This window comes from Andrena cerasifolii, chromosome 11, assembly GCF_050908995.1.
Source record: "Andrena cerasifolii isolate SP2316 chromosome 11, iyAndCera1_principal, whole genome shotgun sequence".
NCBI classification, from domain to species: domain Eukaryota; kingdom Metazoa; phylum Arthropoda; class Insecta; order Hymenoptera; family Andrenidae; genus Andrena; species Andrena cerasifolii.
Window position 1 is genome coordinate 10,660,692 of NC_135128.1, and position 13,739 is coordinate 10,674,430.

At 41.5% G+C, this 13,739-nt stretch overlaps 5 protein-coding genes across 6 annotated transcripts; 1 reads left to right on the forward strand and 4 right to left on the reverse strand.

The window, feature by feature from the left end:
- Positions 1-518: 518 nt before the first annotated feature.
- On the reverse strand, positions 519-2,200 carry LOC143374713 (uncharacterized). The gene is made up of 3 exons (XM_076823078.1): positions 1,085-2,200; positions 760-846; positions 519-677 (listed from the first exon to the last, which is right to left on the reverse strand). Exons 1-3 carry the CDS (start codon positions 2,141-2,143, stop codon positions 597-599), a joined length of 1,227 nt encoding a protein of 408 aa, XP_076679193.1. The 5' UTR covers positions 2,144-2,200; the 3' UTR covers positions 519-596.
- A 454-nt stretch (positions 2,201-2,654) lies between these two features.
- On the reverse strand, positions 2,655-4,362 carry LOC143374918 (uncharacterized). The gene is made up of 3 exons (XM_076823470.1): positions 2,945-4,362; positions 2,783-2,869; positions 2,655-2,720 (listed from the first exon to the last, which is right to left on the reverse strand). The coding sequence occupies exons 1-3, from the start codon at positions 3,968-3,970 to the stop codon at positions 2,655-2,657; spliced, it is 1,179 nt and encodes a 392-aa protein (XP_076679585.1). The 5' UTR covers positions 3,971-4,362.
- A 62-nt stretch (positions 4,363-4,424) lies between these two features.
- LOC143374928 (uncharacterized) lies at positions 4,425-6,124 on the reverse strand. Its single transcript, XM_076823483.1, has 3 exons — positions 4,945-6,124; positions 4,777-4,863; positions 4,425-4,714 (listed from the first exon to the last, which is right to left on the reverse strand). Exons 1-3 carry the CDS (start codon positions 5,959-5,961, stop codon positions 4,649-4,651), a joined length of 1,170 nt encoding a protein of 389 aa, XP_076679598.1. The 5' UTR covers positions 5,962-6,124; the 3' UTR covers positions 4,425-4,648.
- A 559-nt stretch (positions 6,125-6,683) lies between these two features.
- Smc5 (structural maintenance of chromosomes 5) lies at positions 6,684-12,148 on the forward strand. 2 transcript variants are annotated; one of them, XM_076823479.1, is made up of 15 exons: positions 6,684-6,920; positions 7,169-7,587; positions 7,697-8,024; positions 8,086-8,424; positions 8,830-8,958; positions 9,023-9,230; positions 9,306-9,437; positions 9,504-10,028; positions 10,101-10,230; positions 10,314-10,560; positions 10,648-11,055; positions 11,137-11,364; positions 11,442-11,621; positions 11,697-11,792; positions 11,866-12,148. In XM_076823479.1, the coding sequence occupies exons 2-15, from the start codon at positions 7,529-7,531 to the stop codon at positions 12,013-12,015; spliced, it is 3,159 nt and encodes a 1,052-aa protein (XP_076679594.1). In that variant the 5' UTR covers positions 6,684-6,920; positions 7,169-7,528; the 3' UTR covers positions 12,016-12,148. The 2 variants fall into 2 exon arrangements, with proteins under 2 accessions (XP_076679594.1, XP_076679593.1); XM_076823478.1 differs by having other exon boundaries at positions 6,684-7,587.
- A 40-nt stretch (positions 12,149-12,188) lies between these two features.
- LOC143374930 (uncharacterized) lies at positions 12,189-13,514 on the reverse strand. Its single transcript, XM_076823484.1, has one exon. It carries the CDS (start codon positions 12,459-12,461, stop codon positions 12,189-12,191), a length of 273 nt encoding a protein of 90 aa, XP_076679599.1. The 5' UTR covers positions 12,462-13,514.
- Between the last annotated feature and the right edge of the window lie 225 nt (positions 13,515-13,739).

Consider the following 13,739-nt stretch of genomic DNA (forward strand, 5'->3'; position numbering starts at 1 on the left):
TTTAAGGCAAACGTTTGTGTCGCTTAAATCTTCGCGTTTATTCTTCATGCTTGCACACACACACAGGTGAATACGATTGTTTATAAATTGCGTAAATATGACTGAGGACTATTACAGGGAAGCTGTGCTACCCGCTGTTAGGCTTTCGAAGAATAGGTGGGATCAGAATTGTTTCAGAGGCTGTCGATGCAGTTTATAGAGTTCAGCAAAAATTGGAATAGTATTAGGAGGTACATCACAACTCCTCCTATCATCTGCAAGCAAACGCTCCGTTTATCAAGTGGTTACGATGAATAGGTGGGATCAGAATTGTTTCAGAGGCTGTCGATGCAGTTTATAGAGTTCAGCAAAAATTGGAATAGTATTAGGAGGTACATCACAACTCCTCCTATCATCTGCAAGCAAACGCTCCGTTTATCAAGTGGTTACGATGAATAGGTGGGATCAGAATTGTTTCAGAGGCTGTCGATGCAGTTTATAGAGTTCAGCAAAAATTGGAATAGTATTAGGAGGTACATCACAACTCCTCCTATCATCTGCAAGCAAACGCTCCGTTTATCAAGTGGTTACGATGAATAGGTGGGATCAGAATTGTTTCAGAGGCTGTCGATGCAGTTTATAGAGTTCAGCAAAAATTGGAATAGTATTAGGAGGTACATCACAACTCCTCCTATCATCTGCAAGCAAACGCTCCGTTTATCAAGTGGTTACGACGAATCTTCCTTGTAGCAAATGCCTCCTGGACACTGGGATTTTTACCTGCGCGAGGAGCGACGCGTTCATCGTCACCGCTTTTGCGGAGAAGGTGTTGTCGCGGTGCAGCACTTGCAGGGAGAACAGCTTCAACTGCAATGCAAAAGATTAAATAAGTATAAACAGAGCCTTCTTCTGCGCTCGTATCAGTTGGAAAAATAAAGAACGTCACTGACGGTTGTCCCTCTTCTTCAACCACAAGTTACGCATCACCAATGAACAACGAAAGCGAATAATAAAGCAGTGCGAAGTGGAATAAGTAGCCCTCCGTGGCCATTTTAATTCAAGCTACGTATCCCGGTGTTCGTTGCCATTGCCGTTGAATTATTACCTCGCGTTTCACCACCTTGTCGGTAGCACAACTGTGGACATCGTGGAGCGTGGTGCCAATCTCCAGCGCTTGGTTCGTCGCGGTTTCGCAGGTCCAAATCATCAGCGAGAATTTAATCATGTAATAGAAGGCGGGCGAAAGATAAGCTCGGTACCCAAACTGACCTTCCGTGGAGTTCCTATCCCCTCTATTCACCCACAAGATGTAAAAGTACAGGTTGAAAGTGACGGAGGTGAACGTCGACACGGACAGAAGGATGATGCGCACGAGGAACGTTTTGTTCAGCGACTGAACCACGTCGCTGATATGCAGGTGCCTCTCTTCGAAATGCTTCAGCTTCATCAGCAGCAAGGGATTCCTCTCTCCGCGGTAGAGAAACTTCTCCGCCAGTGGTGTCTCCAGATCCAGCTTGTCGTTGGCGAATAGCTGCTTCAATTCCAGCAGATTCTCGTTGATCTTCTTGAAGCAAGCTTTCAGGATGCACACGCAGTTGACGTAAAACATGTCTAACGAGAAGGTCACCATTGTTATGTAGAGGACGGTAATGTGGAGGATAGCAGAATGGACGTTCTGCTGAAAGAAGCGCGGCGTGTGAAACACCAGGATCAAGAAGCCAAAGATATCCTTCGTGTGCAAGATCTTCGCGAAATAGTTGTAGTCCTCTGGTGACAATATCTGGGACGTTTCGTATAGATCCTGCAGCACGCGTAGCCTCGAACGACTTGTAAGGTGCATCAACAGGATGATACCTCCGTTCAAGACGAAGGACAAGTTCGAATGAATTATCTTCGGTATATGATTGTCGTATAACGTGGAGAAATTTATTTGGTAAACTGTGCTGGCCAGTAAAGCCACGTACACGACAATCACGAGCGTAGAGTAAATGAAACGTGCCCTGGAGAATACGTAGGACGACGATTCACATTTGTAAGGGAAACAACCGAACACCAAACTGATTAAGAAATTCGGATACATCAGGGACTCGAAATCCGTAGCTCGAAATGGCCTCCACGATTTACTGCCTTTTAAATCCTCGATTTTCAATACCCTCCCAGACATTGCTCAATAATTTGTAATTTAAAACGGACGGAATTCCCCGTGGCGAATGGAAGATGTGTGTGTGCGTTTCGAAGATAGTCTTCGTTTCGACTGGTCGTGCCTGAAGTTTCAATGAATGCACAACGCAAAATGACTCGTCTGTAATAATGTAGATAAATTGTCCGAGTCTATCTTTCCATAGATAGTGGTCGTTTTCTAAATTGAAATACTTTGCTCGATGGAAGTTGAACATCGGTCTGGCATAATTTAAACGATGCGCAATGGAAAGGGAATGCTTCCATACGCCCCATTACGAGATTATAATAATGTTATTGCACGCTATTACATGGCTCTGAAGGATACGATAAGAGTGCACTCTAATGCGATTGAAAATAAATAGTGCTGTTCATTTATCTTTATTCAAAGAGGGTACATGTATCGCGGAATACCTGTTCGACTGACACTTGTTTTATCACAACAGCAAAGTATAAAGTTACGTCTGCGATGAGTTTATTGTGCGTGAAGATCTCGTTCAGCAAGATTTTACTAGTAGAAACTGTATCAGTATCAGCAGATAAGTTGCAATACAGTTCATTACCTAAAAGCACATTTAGAAACGAGAATTCTGGCAGTGCTCCGGAGGAAACGTGGTTGGCTTACCTTCGTCAAGAGGCCCGCGTCTATCGTCAGACCCATCGCGCAGAATGAACAGTCCTGCTGCAAAACTTGCATAGAGAATGCCTCCAGCTACGTACCGGGAATGAAACAAAGATGGAAGATAGTCCGAGCTTTAATCATCAGAGTCTGACGGTTCCACTTTACCTCCGCTGTTAATCGCTCGTCGAAAGTGGTTACAAGATTTTGGTGGATGCTGGAAGCAATTCTCTTCGCCTGGTCCCTGGTGGCTTCGCAGGCGCAGGTCATGTAGATCAAGTTTCCAATAAAGTAAGTCATAAATGTTATACCGAGACACCACCATATGCTGTAGTTGTCGTCATTAAGAAGCATGTACGCAAAATCGTAGATGTTGAACGTGACGTTGAGAATTGTCAAGCCCACTATACCGATGATTTCGAAGCCGAACGAGTCGTTAAGAAGACTCACAATTTCGCCGATCTCCAAGTATCGTTCCCTTAGGCTTTTTAGCTGCCTGATCAGCAAGGGATTCATCTTCGTGTGATACTCCCGTCTGAGTAGATGAGGCTCGTCGGTGATCAGTGTTCTTCTGAATTTCATTAGAGACTCGTCTATCCTCTCTAAACACGCTTTCAACACGCGTATACTGTTCACGTACAGCATGTACATCAGCAACATGACGAACAATGTGAACCAGTTTGTGTAATGCATAAGCACGTCGTTTGTGAATGCGAATATTAGGTAGAAACTTAGGATTACGAGTAGTGTCAGGTCTTTTCTGCGCATTCCGCTGCCCATTTTGCGAAAGATTTGCGGCGACAGTACTCGCGACACGTCGAACAGCCTCTGGAGCACTCGAAGTTTCGATCGGCTTGTCAGCCCAGTTACTAAGACTATCGTGATGCTCCAAAAGGTGATAATGTTTGTTCGCAATAATAAGGAGGCATTTCGGTATTCCACATGAAAGTTCATCTGATGAGAGGCAAAGAGGGAGGTACAAATGTAAACGATCAACACAAATTTCGACCAAATGGAGCGCCCTTCCGAGAATATGAATTTCGACGACTCGATCTCGTAGGGGAAGAATCCGACGATGGAAATGGCGCAGATATAAGGCTGTATGAAAGACTTGAAATCGTGGATAGATAATAGTTTCCATAGCTTAGATTTAGATCCTCTGTGCTTTCGAAGCTTCTTCGACCAGAGAAGCATTTGGATTAAACACTGATTCACAATTTCCAAGTGAAAAGAGTGTAATGTTACGTGGAAAAGTTGTATTCCCTCCGCAGACGTCACTAAATGCTGTACTGAGCAACAGAACTTTGAAACTGTTCACTCCAATGTGGAAATTGAATAAAGAACGCAAACTAATTTATTAGCAAACAGTGCAGGTAAGTTGTCCATGCTTCCACTCAGAAGCTGATTGGTTTTAAAACGAAGCACTCCAGTTAATGATATCTGATGACCAGCAGACAATAATGAACACGATAATCGTAATGATTTATGGTTCTACGAAGACAGTTCAATTTGATAACTGTCACGCAATAATTATAACCATTACATAAATGGCTAGCCTCGCCTTCGCACAAATTGTCCATTTTCTACTTTGCTGATCTCATATGCATTGTTTTATTAGTTATGAGTAATACACGCGTAATAATAATAATAATAATGTGGAATGTGGCTGAATAAATAATACGACAGTGGGCCATTTGTTCATCGAAACTTAAATAACCAAATGTTCTGCTATGATTCTGAGGAAAGTGGTATTAAAACTTTGACGAGCATTTGAGAGTGCTCTCAACCCGATTGAACGTAATAATTGCAATAACAAACGATAACTAGACTAGCCCAAAATCTGCATCGAGATTGGATGTTACGAGTCCGTCTTCAACAGGACTTTACAAGCAGAAACTGTATCAGCATTAGCAAATAAGTGGAGATAGTGCTCACCATCTGAAAGCAAATTTGCACTGGAAAATTCTAGCAGTGGCCACTAGCAAATGCGATTAATTTACCTTTGTCAAGAGACCCGCGTCTAGCGGAAGACCCATCGCCGAAAACGAAGTGTGCTGTTGGAAAATTTGCACAGAGAACAACTCCAGCTACGTGTCCAACAGGGCAGAGAAAACCAGGAAAGAAAAGATGAGACTTTAATTCTGTACACTTCGATCGTGTCGCCTTACCTCCGCGGCTAATTGTTCGTCGAAAGTCGTTACAAGAATCTGATGGATATTGAAGCCGATTTTCTGCGCCTCGTCCTTAACACACTCGCAGGCCGAGATTATAGAAAGCAGAATGGCAAAATAATAAACCATAAATACAACACTGAACAACTTAGCTCCACCGATGTCCTGATAAAGTACGAACACTATGCAGCTATATATATTGAACGTGATATCGAACACCATCAGTGTCACCGTGCCGATCATTTCGATGCCGAACGAGTCGTTAAGGAGCTTCACGATTTCCGTGATATCCAAGTGTTCTTTTCGCAACACTTTCAGCTTCCTAATTAGCATAGGATTCCTCTTCCTGTGGTACACTCTCCTGAGCAAATGGGGCTCGTCGGTAATCAGCGTTTTCCTCAGTTTCGTAAGGGACTCGTTTATCTTCCGTAAACTCGCCTCCAGCACGTAAATGATGTTCACGTACAGCGTGATTACCACCAGGGCGGCGAAGAATGTGTACCAACAGGTGCAACGGTATAAGATCTCCTTTACGAAAATATATGGTATATAGCTACATATTGGCACGATTTTTATTACGTCTTTCGTAAAGATTTGTGGAGCCAATTCGCGGATATCTTGCGGCGACAATGTCCGCGCCACATCTGACACCTTCTGAAACGCTCGCAACTTCGATCGACTTGTAACGTAACTTACGGAAACGATAATAAAGCCCATAATTATGATGAAGTTCCCGTGCATCATCTCGAATAACGGCCTGTGTTTATTCGCGATATTGATCTGATAGATAGAGAAAGCGCTGCCGCACGTGTAAACGAGAGCCACGAACGTGGACCAGGCGAAACTGCCGCCCGAGAGCACGTACTTCGACGACGCGATCTTGTAAGGAAAGAATCCCAAGAGGGAACTGACGAAGACATAGGGGTACATTAGCGAACGGAAATTTGTAATAGAGAACGACTTCCATGGTTTACGTCCTCTGAGCTTCTTAGTCTTTCGTGACCGTTCGTGCATTTAGAAATTGTCTGGTTTACAACAGCGGCGCAATTTGCCAAGTATGCCTCGCCGTGCTCTAAGCTCGAGGTGAAAGGAGAAAGACTTCTTCGTATGGTTCTGAGCAAAGGAAGTATAACACTGTGGACGAATTCAATACCACGGTTGAACGTGAAAGGGAAATTAATTTTCTACCTAAATCGACCGCGTAGAGCGAAGAAAAAATTAAACATCGTGCAGCGACTGGGAAAACAATTTCTTTGTTATCGCAAGTGGATCGCAACTGTTTCATCGTAATATTATACAAAGTTGCAGGCCAAGCTATAACGGTACCCATTATCTCGATTAGAATTAACCGATAAAACCAATTCGGAGTAAACTATTTTATCGATTCTATCTATTCTTATCGCGAGTTTGCAACATTATTTACCGCGAAGTGTTACTTTAAAGTGGTTAAAGCTGAAGATCTAGAGTGCTTAACGTTTACAACAAATCATCCGGGATTAGCATTCTGTTCGCCATTCAGCTGTTCCCGGACGTAGCTGTGTTTTCCTGTCCTTTTGATAAACATTCGTTTATCGCCGATGAACGAATAGCGACGACGAATTAGGTTACGATAATATTTGTCGCGTGGGAGAAATTGCTGTTTAAAAGTCTATCGTTGGTTTCTCAATTAAAAGATCGTTGCGTTTGACGTCAAATGGGCACCGTGCGTAGACTATTTTATCAACTTCCTGCGCTTACTGCTGCTGATAGATAGAGCGTTTTTTCCCCGTGATATCGTAGCTTGTCATTGAGGCTTTTTATTTCCTAAGGGAATCACGTACTTCATAGTGTTAGACGCTTGCAATTGCAACGTCGCAATAAACCATTTAGAAATACTCCTGAAAAATCCTGCACAAAGTTACTTGGATTTATTCGAAGCAAATAAAGGCATACATTAGACAGAATCAACGCGCTTTGTGCCACGTGGGTCACGGGTAAGCCACGATATTTTCTACAGCGAAACTTTCATTCAAAATTAAAGTGGTGGAGAGGAAGTTGAAACTATCAAAAATTTAACACAACTTCGCATCTCTAAACTGAGTTCTCGTCACTTTTCACCGAAAATCTGAATCACGGATATGCCAATAATAACGAAATACATATACAGTTGAAGAACTAAGTTTATTTCTAAGGAAGTGTTACACAGAAATCTATTCGAATATTAATGTCAATGTGCTTTCAGAACAAAATCATCGGCGCCTTCTCCTTTTTTGAATTCAAAGTGTCTACGAAATCGATAGATACTTCTCGATAGTCGACCGTCATGTGATCGATCCTAGCTGATCATCAAGTGTATCTATAGAAACATGCTTCCTGCAACAAATGTTTATTAAGGTTATGTTTACATGCTGCCATCGAACGCTCGTGGAATCTGAATTACGAAAGAGCTGCTAGTGAAATTCTTAAGAGCGCTTAAATTTAATAATTACATAATTTCATGTTGTGTACATGATAAAGTATTCGACAATGATTACTTGTTTATATCGTTCCCCTAAATGACGTAAATGTAATTGCACTTGAAGGTATCGCACGAAACCGCATCATGAACAGCAGCGGTATTGAAAAAGGAATAATCACCTATATTTATTTAGAGAACTTCGTGTGAGTATTACATTAAGGCGTTGTTACTTTTGCCTCGCGAAGTCAGCTCCGAGGCGTACGCACTCGAGGTGAGTAACCAAGCCTGAAAGGAACGTCTGTCTTATTACAGAACTTATAATAAAGTTGCTGTAAAGCCTGGGAGAAACTTAAATGTAATTATCGGACCTAACGGCACTGGCAAGTCGACAATCGTTTGTGCCATTGTTCTGGGATTGGGAGGTAAACCTAGCACCATTGGGCGAGCGGTCCACGTTGCGGAGTACGTGAAAACAGGTTGCCAGGAGGCGAAGATCGAAATCCATTTGAAGAATGGAAGAAACGCGGATATTATTATTACCAGAGCGTTTAATGTGCAAGGGAAGTCCTGTTGGTGTCTCAATGGGAAAGCTTCGAATATCAAAGAGATACAAGAGCTAACGAGAAGCTTGGATATTCAGGTATGCGAGCTTAATGCTTATCGAGCGGTGGGAAATGTGTAATTCGTTTGACTTTTTTCAGGTGGATAATCTCTGCCAATTTCTACCTCAAGATAAAGTACAAGACTTTTCGAAAATGAATGCACAGGAGTTGCTGGAAAATACGGAAAGATCGGTCGGCGAACCTATAATTCTTGAACGCCACAAGCAACTGATAGAATACAGATCGAATCATAAAGAGCTAGAGTCGCAGATAGAAAGCAGAAAGAAATTGTTAGAGTCAAGAACCCAGGTATACGAAGGCTTGAAGGAAACAGTTAGTGGTATTAAGGAGAGGAAGTTAATAAAAAAGAAAATTGTATCCTTGAAGCAAAAGAGAGCTTGGCTACTGTACGATCAAAGGCGCAGAGATTTACTTAAGGTAAAAGCATCAAGCCTGCGACAAAGAGATAGGGTGAAAGAGGACATAAGGTGATTCCTTGTGCTAAAATAAATCGAAAATGTAGACCGAAAGTTTTTGATACGAATCTTCGTTTCCGGGAAAATCGATTTCGAAATTTCGACTGGTATGTATACACGTAGCGAAAAATTGGCAAAATATAACTGCGAGTGAAATGGATCGTTACGCAAAAATCAGTAGAAATTATAAAATTACTTCTTCTCGAATGTGACTTGGTATTGCAAATAGTTGATTTAAAGATCGAAGATTACTGGATTTTGTACATGAGTAGCTCTACATCAACGATCTATTTTTGCATAAGATATCTCCCTATTCTCGTATATTACTTTTAATACTCGATCCCTCTATAATTCCATATGATTATAGTTAAAAAAGAAAAAGGAAGACGCGTTTGCAGAAATGAGATCTTTGGAAGACAATATAAAGCCTATGAATGATTCGATAGAAAAGTTACGCTCGGAAATTAAAATACTTCAAAATTCAGTGACAGATCATGTAAGTTTATAAATCTGATATTGCGGAATAATCGGAGGTATCACAAGTAATGTTTTCGTTTTAGAAAAGCAAAGCGAGAATTAAGACAACGAGACTGAAAGACATGATAAACAATATTTTGGAATGCGAAAATAATATCAGAGATTCCGAAAACACGTGCAAGCAGAGGATTCAAAGTGAGGAAGCCCGAGACAACGATATTGACGTTGCACAACAACAAAAAAGCAAACTTGACAGTGATCTATCTTTGATATTGAAAGATATTGGATCTGGTTAGCGTCAGCTCTTAATTTTACGTTTAATGTTGTTTAATAGAGAAGACTTTTACTGTGTACGTTGTTTTACAGAGGAGACTTTAACGAGACAGCGGCAAGAAGCGCTATCCAATGTAGAAAAGCAGAAGAGTATCATCAACACGTTAACAAATAAAAACACTGCCTTGCGACAACAAGAGGAGCATATAAACCTCGAAATTCGATGTGAGCTTCTTGCCTTCGATAAAATGTATATTAATTATTGATTGCTTAACGAGATGCAATTTTCAGCTCAAGAAACAGAATTGCAGCTTATTAATATCGAGACTAAACGATTACAACTTTTGAGAGAGAGAAGCAGCGATACGTATAAAGCGGTACAATGGTTAAGAGGGAACCATGAAAAATTCTCTGGAAAAGTACACGAACCGATATTACTTAATATAAATGTAAAAGATGCTTCGTACGCTAAATATCTAGAAAATGTCATCGCATTCCGCGACTTACTGGCGTTTGTTTGTGAAAATAAACGGGACATGAATCTATTGTTACAATATTTAAGAGACGAGCAAAATCTACAAGTAAACGCTGTACACTCCGATCCTACAAAACATGTTTCAATGGAGCCGCAAGTTCCCATACAAAACATTAAACAATTTGGTTTCACTCATTACTTAGTGTCCCTGATCGAAGCGCCGACTACTATTATGAACTATTTAGTATCGATGTACAAGTTAAATAATATACCCATAGGAACTAATCACGTTGAAGATAATATCGATCACATACCTAATAATATACGTTATTATTTTAGTCGTAAGTAGAATTAACATATTTTTACTGTATCTCATTACTAATTGATTGAATTTATTAATCCCGTTTTTTTAGGAAATAACTGCTATACGGTGAGTAGGTCGAAATATACGGGAGAGAAATCTATTGGAATGCAGCCGGTCTCGAGTACGGGGATGTTATCTATCGTGTTAGATAAATCGAAACTAGTAAAAATTGAAGACAAGTTCGTTGATAATTGATACTTCTACGCAATAAACTAGTGCTATCTCGATTACCGAGGGGATTTTAATCGAAATGCATTTCTAGACTGAAGATATTGCGGGAGAAGAAGAACAATGTGTTCAATGAAATGAAGCAAATCGAAGACCAGATAGGCGAGCAGAACAAGGAATTTGATAAGTATAGGGCTGACAGAAACAAATATCAGCAGAGTCTACATCAAATACAAGCTCTGAAGTCTAGGATATCTATGGTTGAGCAAAAGATCGCTAATCTACAAAACGAACGAACCAGTATCGATAAAATAAAAGAAGCTACTAGTAATGACATTAAGGTTCCATTTGTCTCCTTATCGAAATCGGATTAACAAAGCCGTGTAAATTTCAACTTGCAAAGTGATGCTTACATATAAATATTTCAGGTGAATTTAAACAAACAATTAAAAATGTATAGCACGTATAATGCCGAGCTGGAGGAATGCTTTAACTTCACTATAGCCAACGAACAAACCGAGTTGGCACTGAAGCTGCAGAACCGATCACTAAGAATGAAAATAAACGATTCCCAAGATCTACGAGATAAGCTTAAAGCATCGGAAGACAAAGTGAAGCAACTTAGCTCGGACATGCAACCTATGAAAAACGAAGTGCAAAAGATGTACAGCGAAGCGCTACAAACTACCAATGGCCTTCACCCCGGCGACGATTCGTTTGCGCCGATAAATAAGATTTTCAATAAACTACCGCCGACCATCGATGAAATCAATAACGAACTGAACATAGCACAAGCGAAAGTCTTCTGCATGGGAAACAACGTGGACGGTGAAAATGTTAGCGCTAAATGGCACCGTCGGGTTAACAATTTAATTCCACAGTCGACCTGGTAATTAATCGTACTCGTTTGATTTCAGATATTGCGCGAGTACGAAGACGTGGAAACGGAAATCCGTCGCCTGAAGGAATTCATTGAAAAGAAGACTGAAAATATGGAAACCACGGCGCAGCAGATGGAAAGGTTACGAGAGGAATGGCTGAGATCTTTGTTACAGATCGTTGAAAAGATCAATACAAACTTCAGCGCGTATTTCTCAGCGATGTCTTGCGCCGGCGAAGTTACGTTGTCGCACGGCGAGAATATCGTGAGTCGTTATAAAATAGAACTAGGTCGCACGCTTATTGTTTAAGAAGTCACAGAAAGATTAATGCACGCTTGTAGATGGACTTCGGTCAGTATGGTCTAACAATCAAGGTGAAATTCAGGGATACCGACCAGTTGCAAGAACTGACGAGACACCACCAAAGTGGAGGAGAAAGAGCAGTAACAACGGCGATTTACATGATCTCCCTTCAGGAACTTTCAAGGGTGCCTTTTCGATGTGTAGACGAGATTAATCAGGTGGCTCTCTCTCTTAATCAGCTCTCTCTATAAATAAAATGCGATTGTTCCTTCTCATCAACTTGTTTCTTACAGGGTATGGATGCGGTGAACGAAAGACGGGTGTTTAATCTACTCGTGCAGATGACTGGCAGACCAAACAGTTCTCAATATTTTCTACTCACACCGAAAGTCAGTGCACGCTTGACGCATTATTTTATCTAAACGTTTTCACGACTAACTTATTAATTATCGTTTTATTCAGCTGCTACCCGATCTACAGTACTCGGAAACGGTAACAGTGCACTGTGTGTTCAACGGGCCGCTCATGATCCACCACACGGAGTTCGATACGAAGGAATATTGCAAGCACGTTGTTAGAGTGATGGAGAAGGAGATTGTAGACGATGACTAACCATTAAATACCTTAGTAGTATCCAAACGGTACGCAATGCCCGAGCGTGTACAACAAAGTTATTTGGTTATGCAAGAGTTAAGGTATATATTTTTGCAAGAAGTTTAGAAAATATATTCATATTTTGCCAGTACCTTGACGTAGCAGCATTAAAGTTATCCTGAAACTGCTCTTCACTTCCTGCCCTTCTTCTTCTTCTTCTTCTTCTGAGACTCTGGCCAAGGAAACCCTCTGCACTTCAGCACGTCCATGATATTGTGGCAAGTGTAATAAGCATTCTCCATGACTTCTTCATTGAAGATATCCATAGAGAATTTCGCCCTTCCACCAGATTTCCTCGACCTTTTCGTCCCCTTACTTTTGCCGCCGTTATTATTCCCATTTTTACCGTTTTTCCCAGTTTTACCGTTACCTCGAGCTGCCTTCTTCTTGCCCCGTCCCCGCATCTCTTTCTTTCGATTAATTATACGAAAGGGACTTATAAAAAGGAACCAAACGCGCCACCCTCCGATTAGGTATTAAGCAAGCCTATGATATAGAATTATTTGTCACCGTTTTGTAAGAAGACTCGCTAACGAGTCCCTTTATATTCGAAGTGGTTGCTACGTAAGCAGTTACTTCAATAATGGTTGCCATGTGCAGAGTTATATCAATAATTTCGATATTTCTTCCCGTGAGGAATAAAGTTAATTAACACTGTGTTGCGAAGCAAATATGCGACAGCTTCTGTTACATAACACGGTACACTTTCGTCGGGATTCAATTAAAGTTCGAAGTCCCAGTTTGTCAGCGAACCCTTCTGTTACTAAGATGTAATGCAATTACAGTAAACGCAGCGTTCGTTGTCGATCGAAACGATCAACCTTTATCGACCTCCCTGGAAACAGGACACACGAGTCGAGACACGAATCCACAGTTTCTTAAACCGCGCGTATAAGCGTCTGAAAACAGTAGAGTTTCCCTGAAATACTGTAAAATAAACAGAAATTCGATTCTAAAATAGACACGAAGGACGGGTGGCGACATTCGCGCGCGACGTTCCCTTGAAAGCTGGTCCGACAATCGATTTTTTGAATCTCGTATCGATTTGCTAAAAGATACTCGCCGTCGTGAAATCGAACGACGATCCAGGTATCGATCCTCCGCGACAGATCGTACGGCCTTGACCTTAACGGTGTCTTCAACTATCCCGGTGAATTCTTTAATATGAAGCCACGGGTCGGTGACACGTAGTATTTCTCTATTTCCTTCTCGAAACGTCCGCGGCCTCGAAAAGATTCGAGCGTGCTCCGGTTCGAGACGCGCGTAGAAATACTTCACCTCGATATCACGATCGATTTCCTCGTTAAACTATATCTCTGTGTGTTCGTGTCAAGTAGTTGTCGAAAAGAAGAGCGAGAAACCATTGAAACGTGACTGATACACTGTTTTACTGCGCATAATAATGGACTCGTGTATCCCGAGATAAAGCGAACCTCCCAGCAGTCGAGATTTTCGACAGGCCGCGGTAATTCACTGGCACGAGAGTGGGGGGAAAGAAAGGTGTACGCACAGGAGTAGATACTTAGATACGACTACATTTCTGACTTGTTTCTGACTGCTAGTCAGCGCGAGAAGGTCTGCCAGTGCCTCATGAGCTATCCCATGGCCTGCATTCGATCCTCGGCCGTTGTCGAAGCGTCCTAATCCGACGGAGCTGTCTGAGAAATTACAAAAATTTCAGC

Coding starts and splice junctions, on each gene's coding strand:
- LOC143374713 (XM_076823078.1), bottom strand. CDS start 2,143: ATGTCTGGGAGGGTATTGAAAATCGAGGATTTAAAAGGCAGTAAATCG. Junction 847..1,084: donor ACAAGGTGGTGAAACGCGAG/GTAATAATTCAA, acceptor TTTGCATTGCAG/TTGAAGCTGTTCTCCCTGCA. Junction 678..759: donor ACGCGTCGCTCCTCGCGCAG/GTAAAAATCCCA, acceptor GTTTGCTTGCAG/ATGATAGGAGGAGTTGTGAT.
- LOC143374918 (XM_076823470.1), bottom strand. CDS start 3,970: ATGCTTCTCTGGTCGAAGAAGCTTCGAAAGCACAGAGGATCTAAATCT. Junction 2,870..2,944: donor ACGAGCGATTAACAGCGGAG/GTAAAGTGGAAC, acceptor CCCGGTACGTAG/CTGGAGGCATTCTCTATGCA. Junction 2,721..2,782: donor ACGCGGGCCTCTTGACGAAG/GTAAGCCAACCA, acceptor ATGTGCTTTTAG/GTAATGAACTGTATTGCAAC.
- LOC143374928 (XM_076823483.1), bottom strand. CDS start 5,961: ATGCACGAACGGTCACGAAAGACTAAGAAGCTCAGAGGACGTAAACCA. Junction 4,864..4,944: donor ACGAACAATTAGCCGCGGAG/GTAAGGCGACAC, acceptor TTGGACACGTAG/CTGGAGTTGTTCTCTGTGCA. Junction 4,715..4,776: donor ACGCGGGTCTCTTGACAAAG/GTAAATTAATCG, acceptor ATTTGCTTTCAG/ATGGTGAGCACTATCTCCAC.
- Smc5 (XM_076823478.1), top strand. CDS start 7,529: ATGAACAGCAGCGGTATTGAAAAAGGAATAATCACCTATATTTATTTA. Junction 8,025..8,085: donor CGAGAAGCTTGGATATTCAG/GTATGCGAGCTT, acceptor GACTTTTTTCAG/GTGGATAATCTCTGCCAATT. Junction 11,793..11,865: donor ATTTTCTACTCACACCGAAA/GTCAGTGCACGC, acceptor CGTTTTATTCAG/CTGCTACCCGATCTACAGTA.
- LOC143374930 (XM_076823484.1), bottom strand. CDS start 12,461: ATGCGGGGACGGGGCAAGAAGAAGGCAGCTCGAGGTAACGGTAAAACT.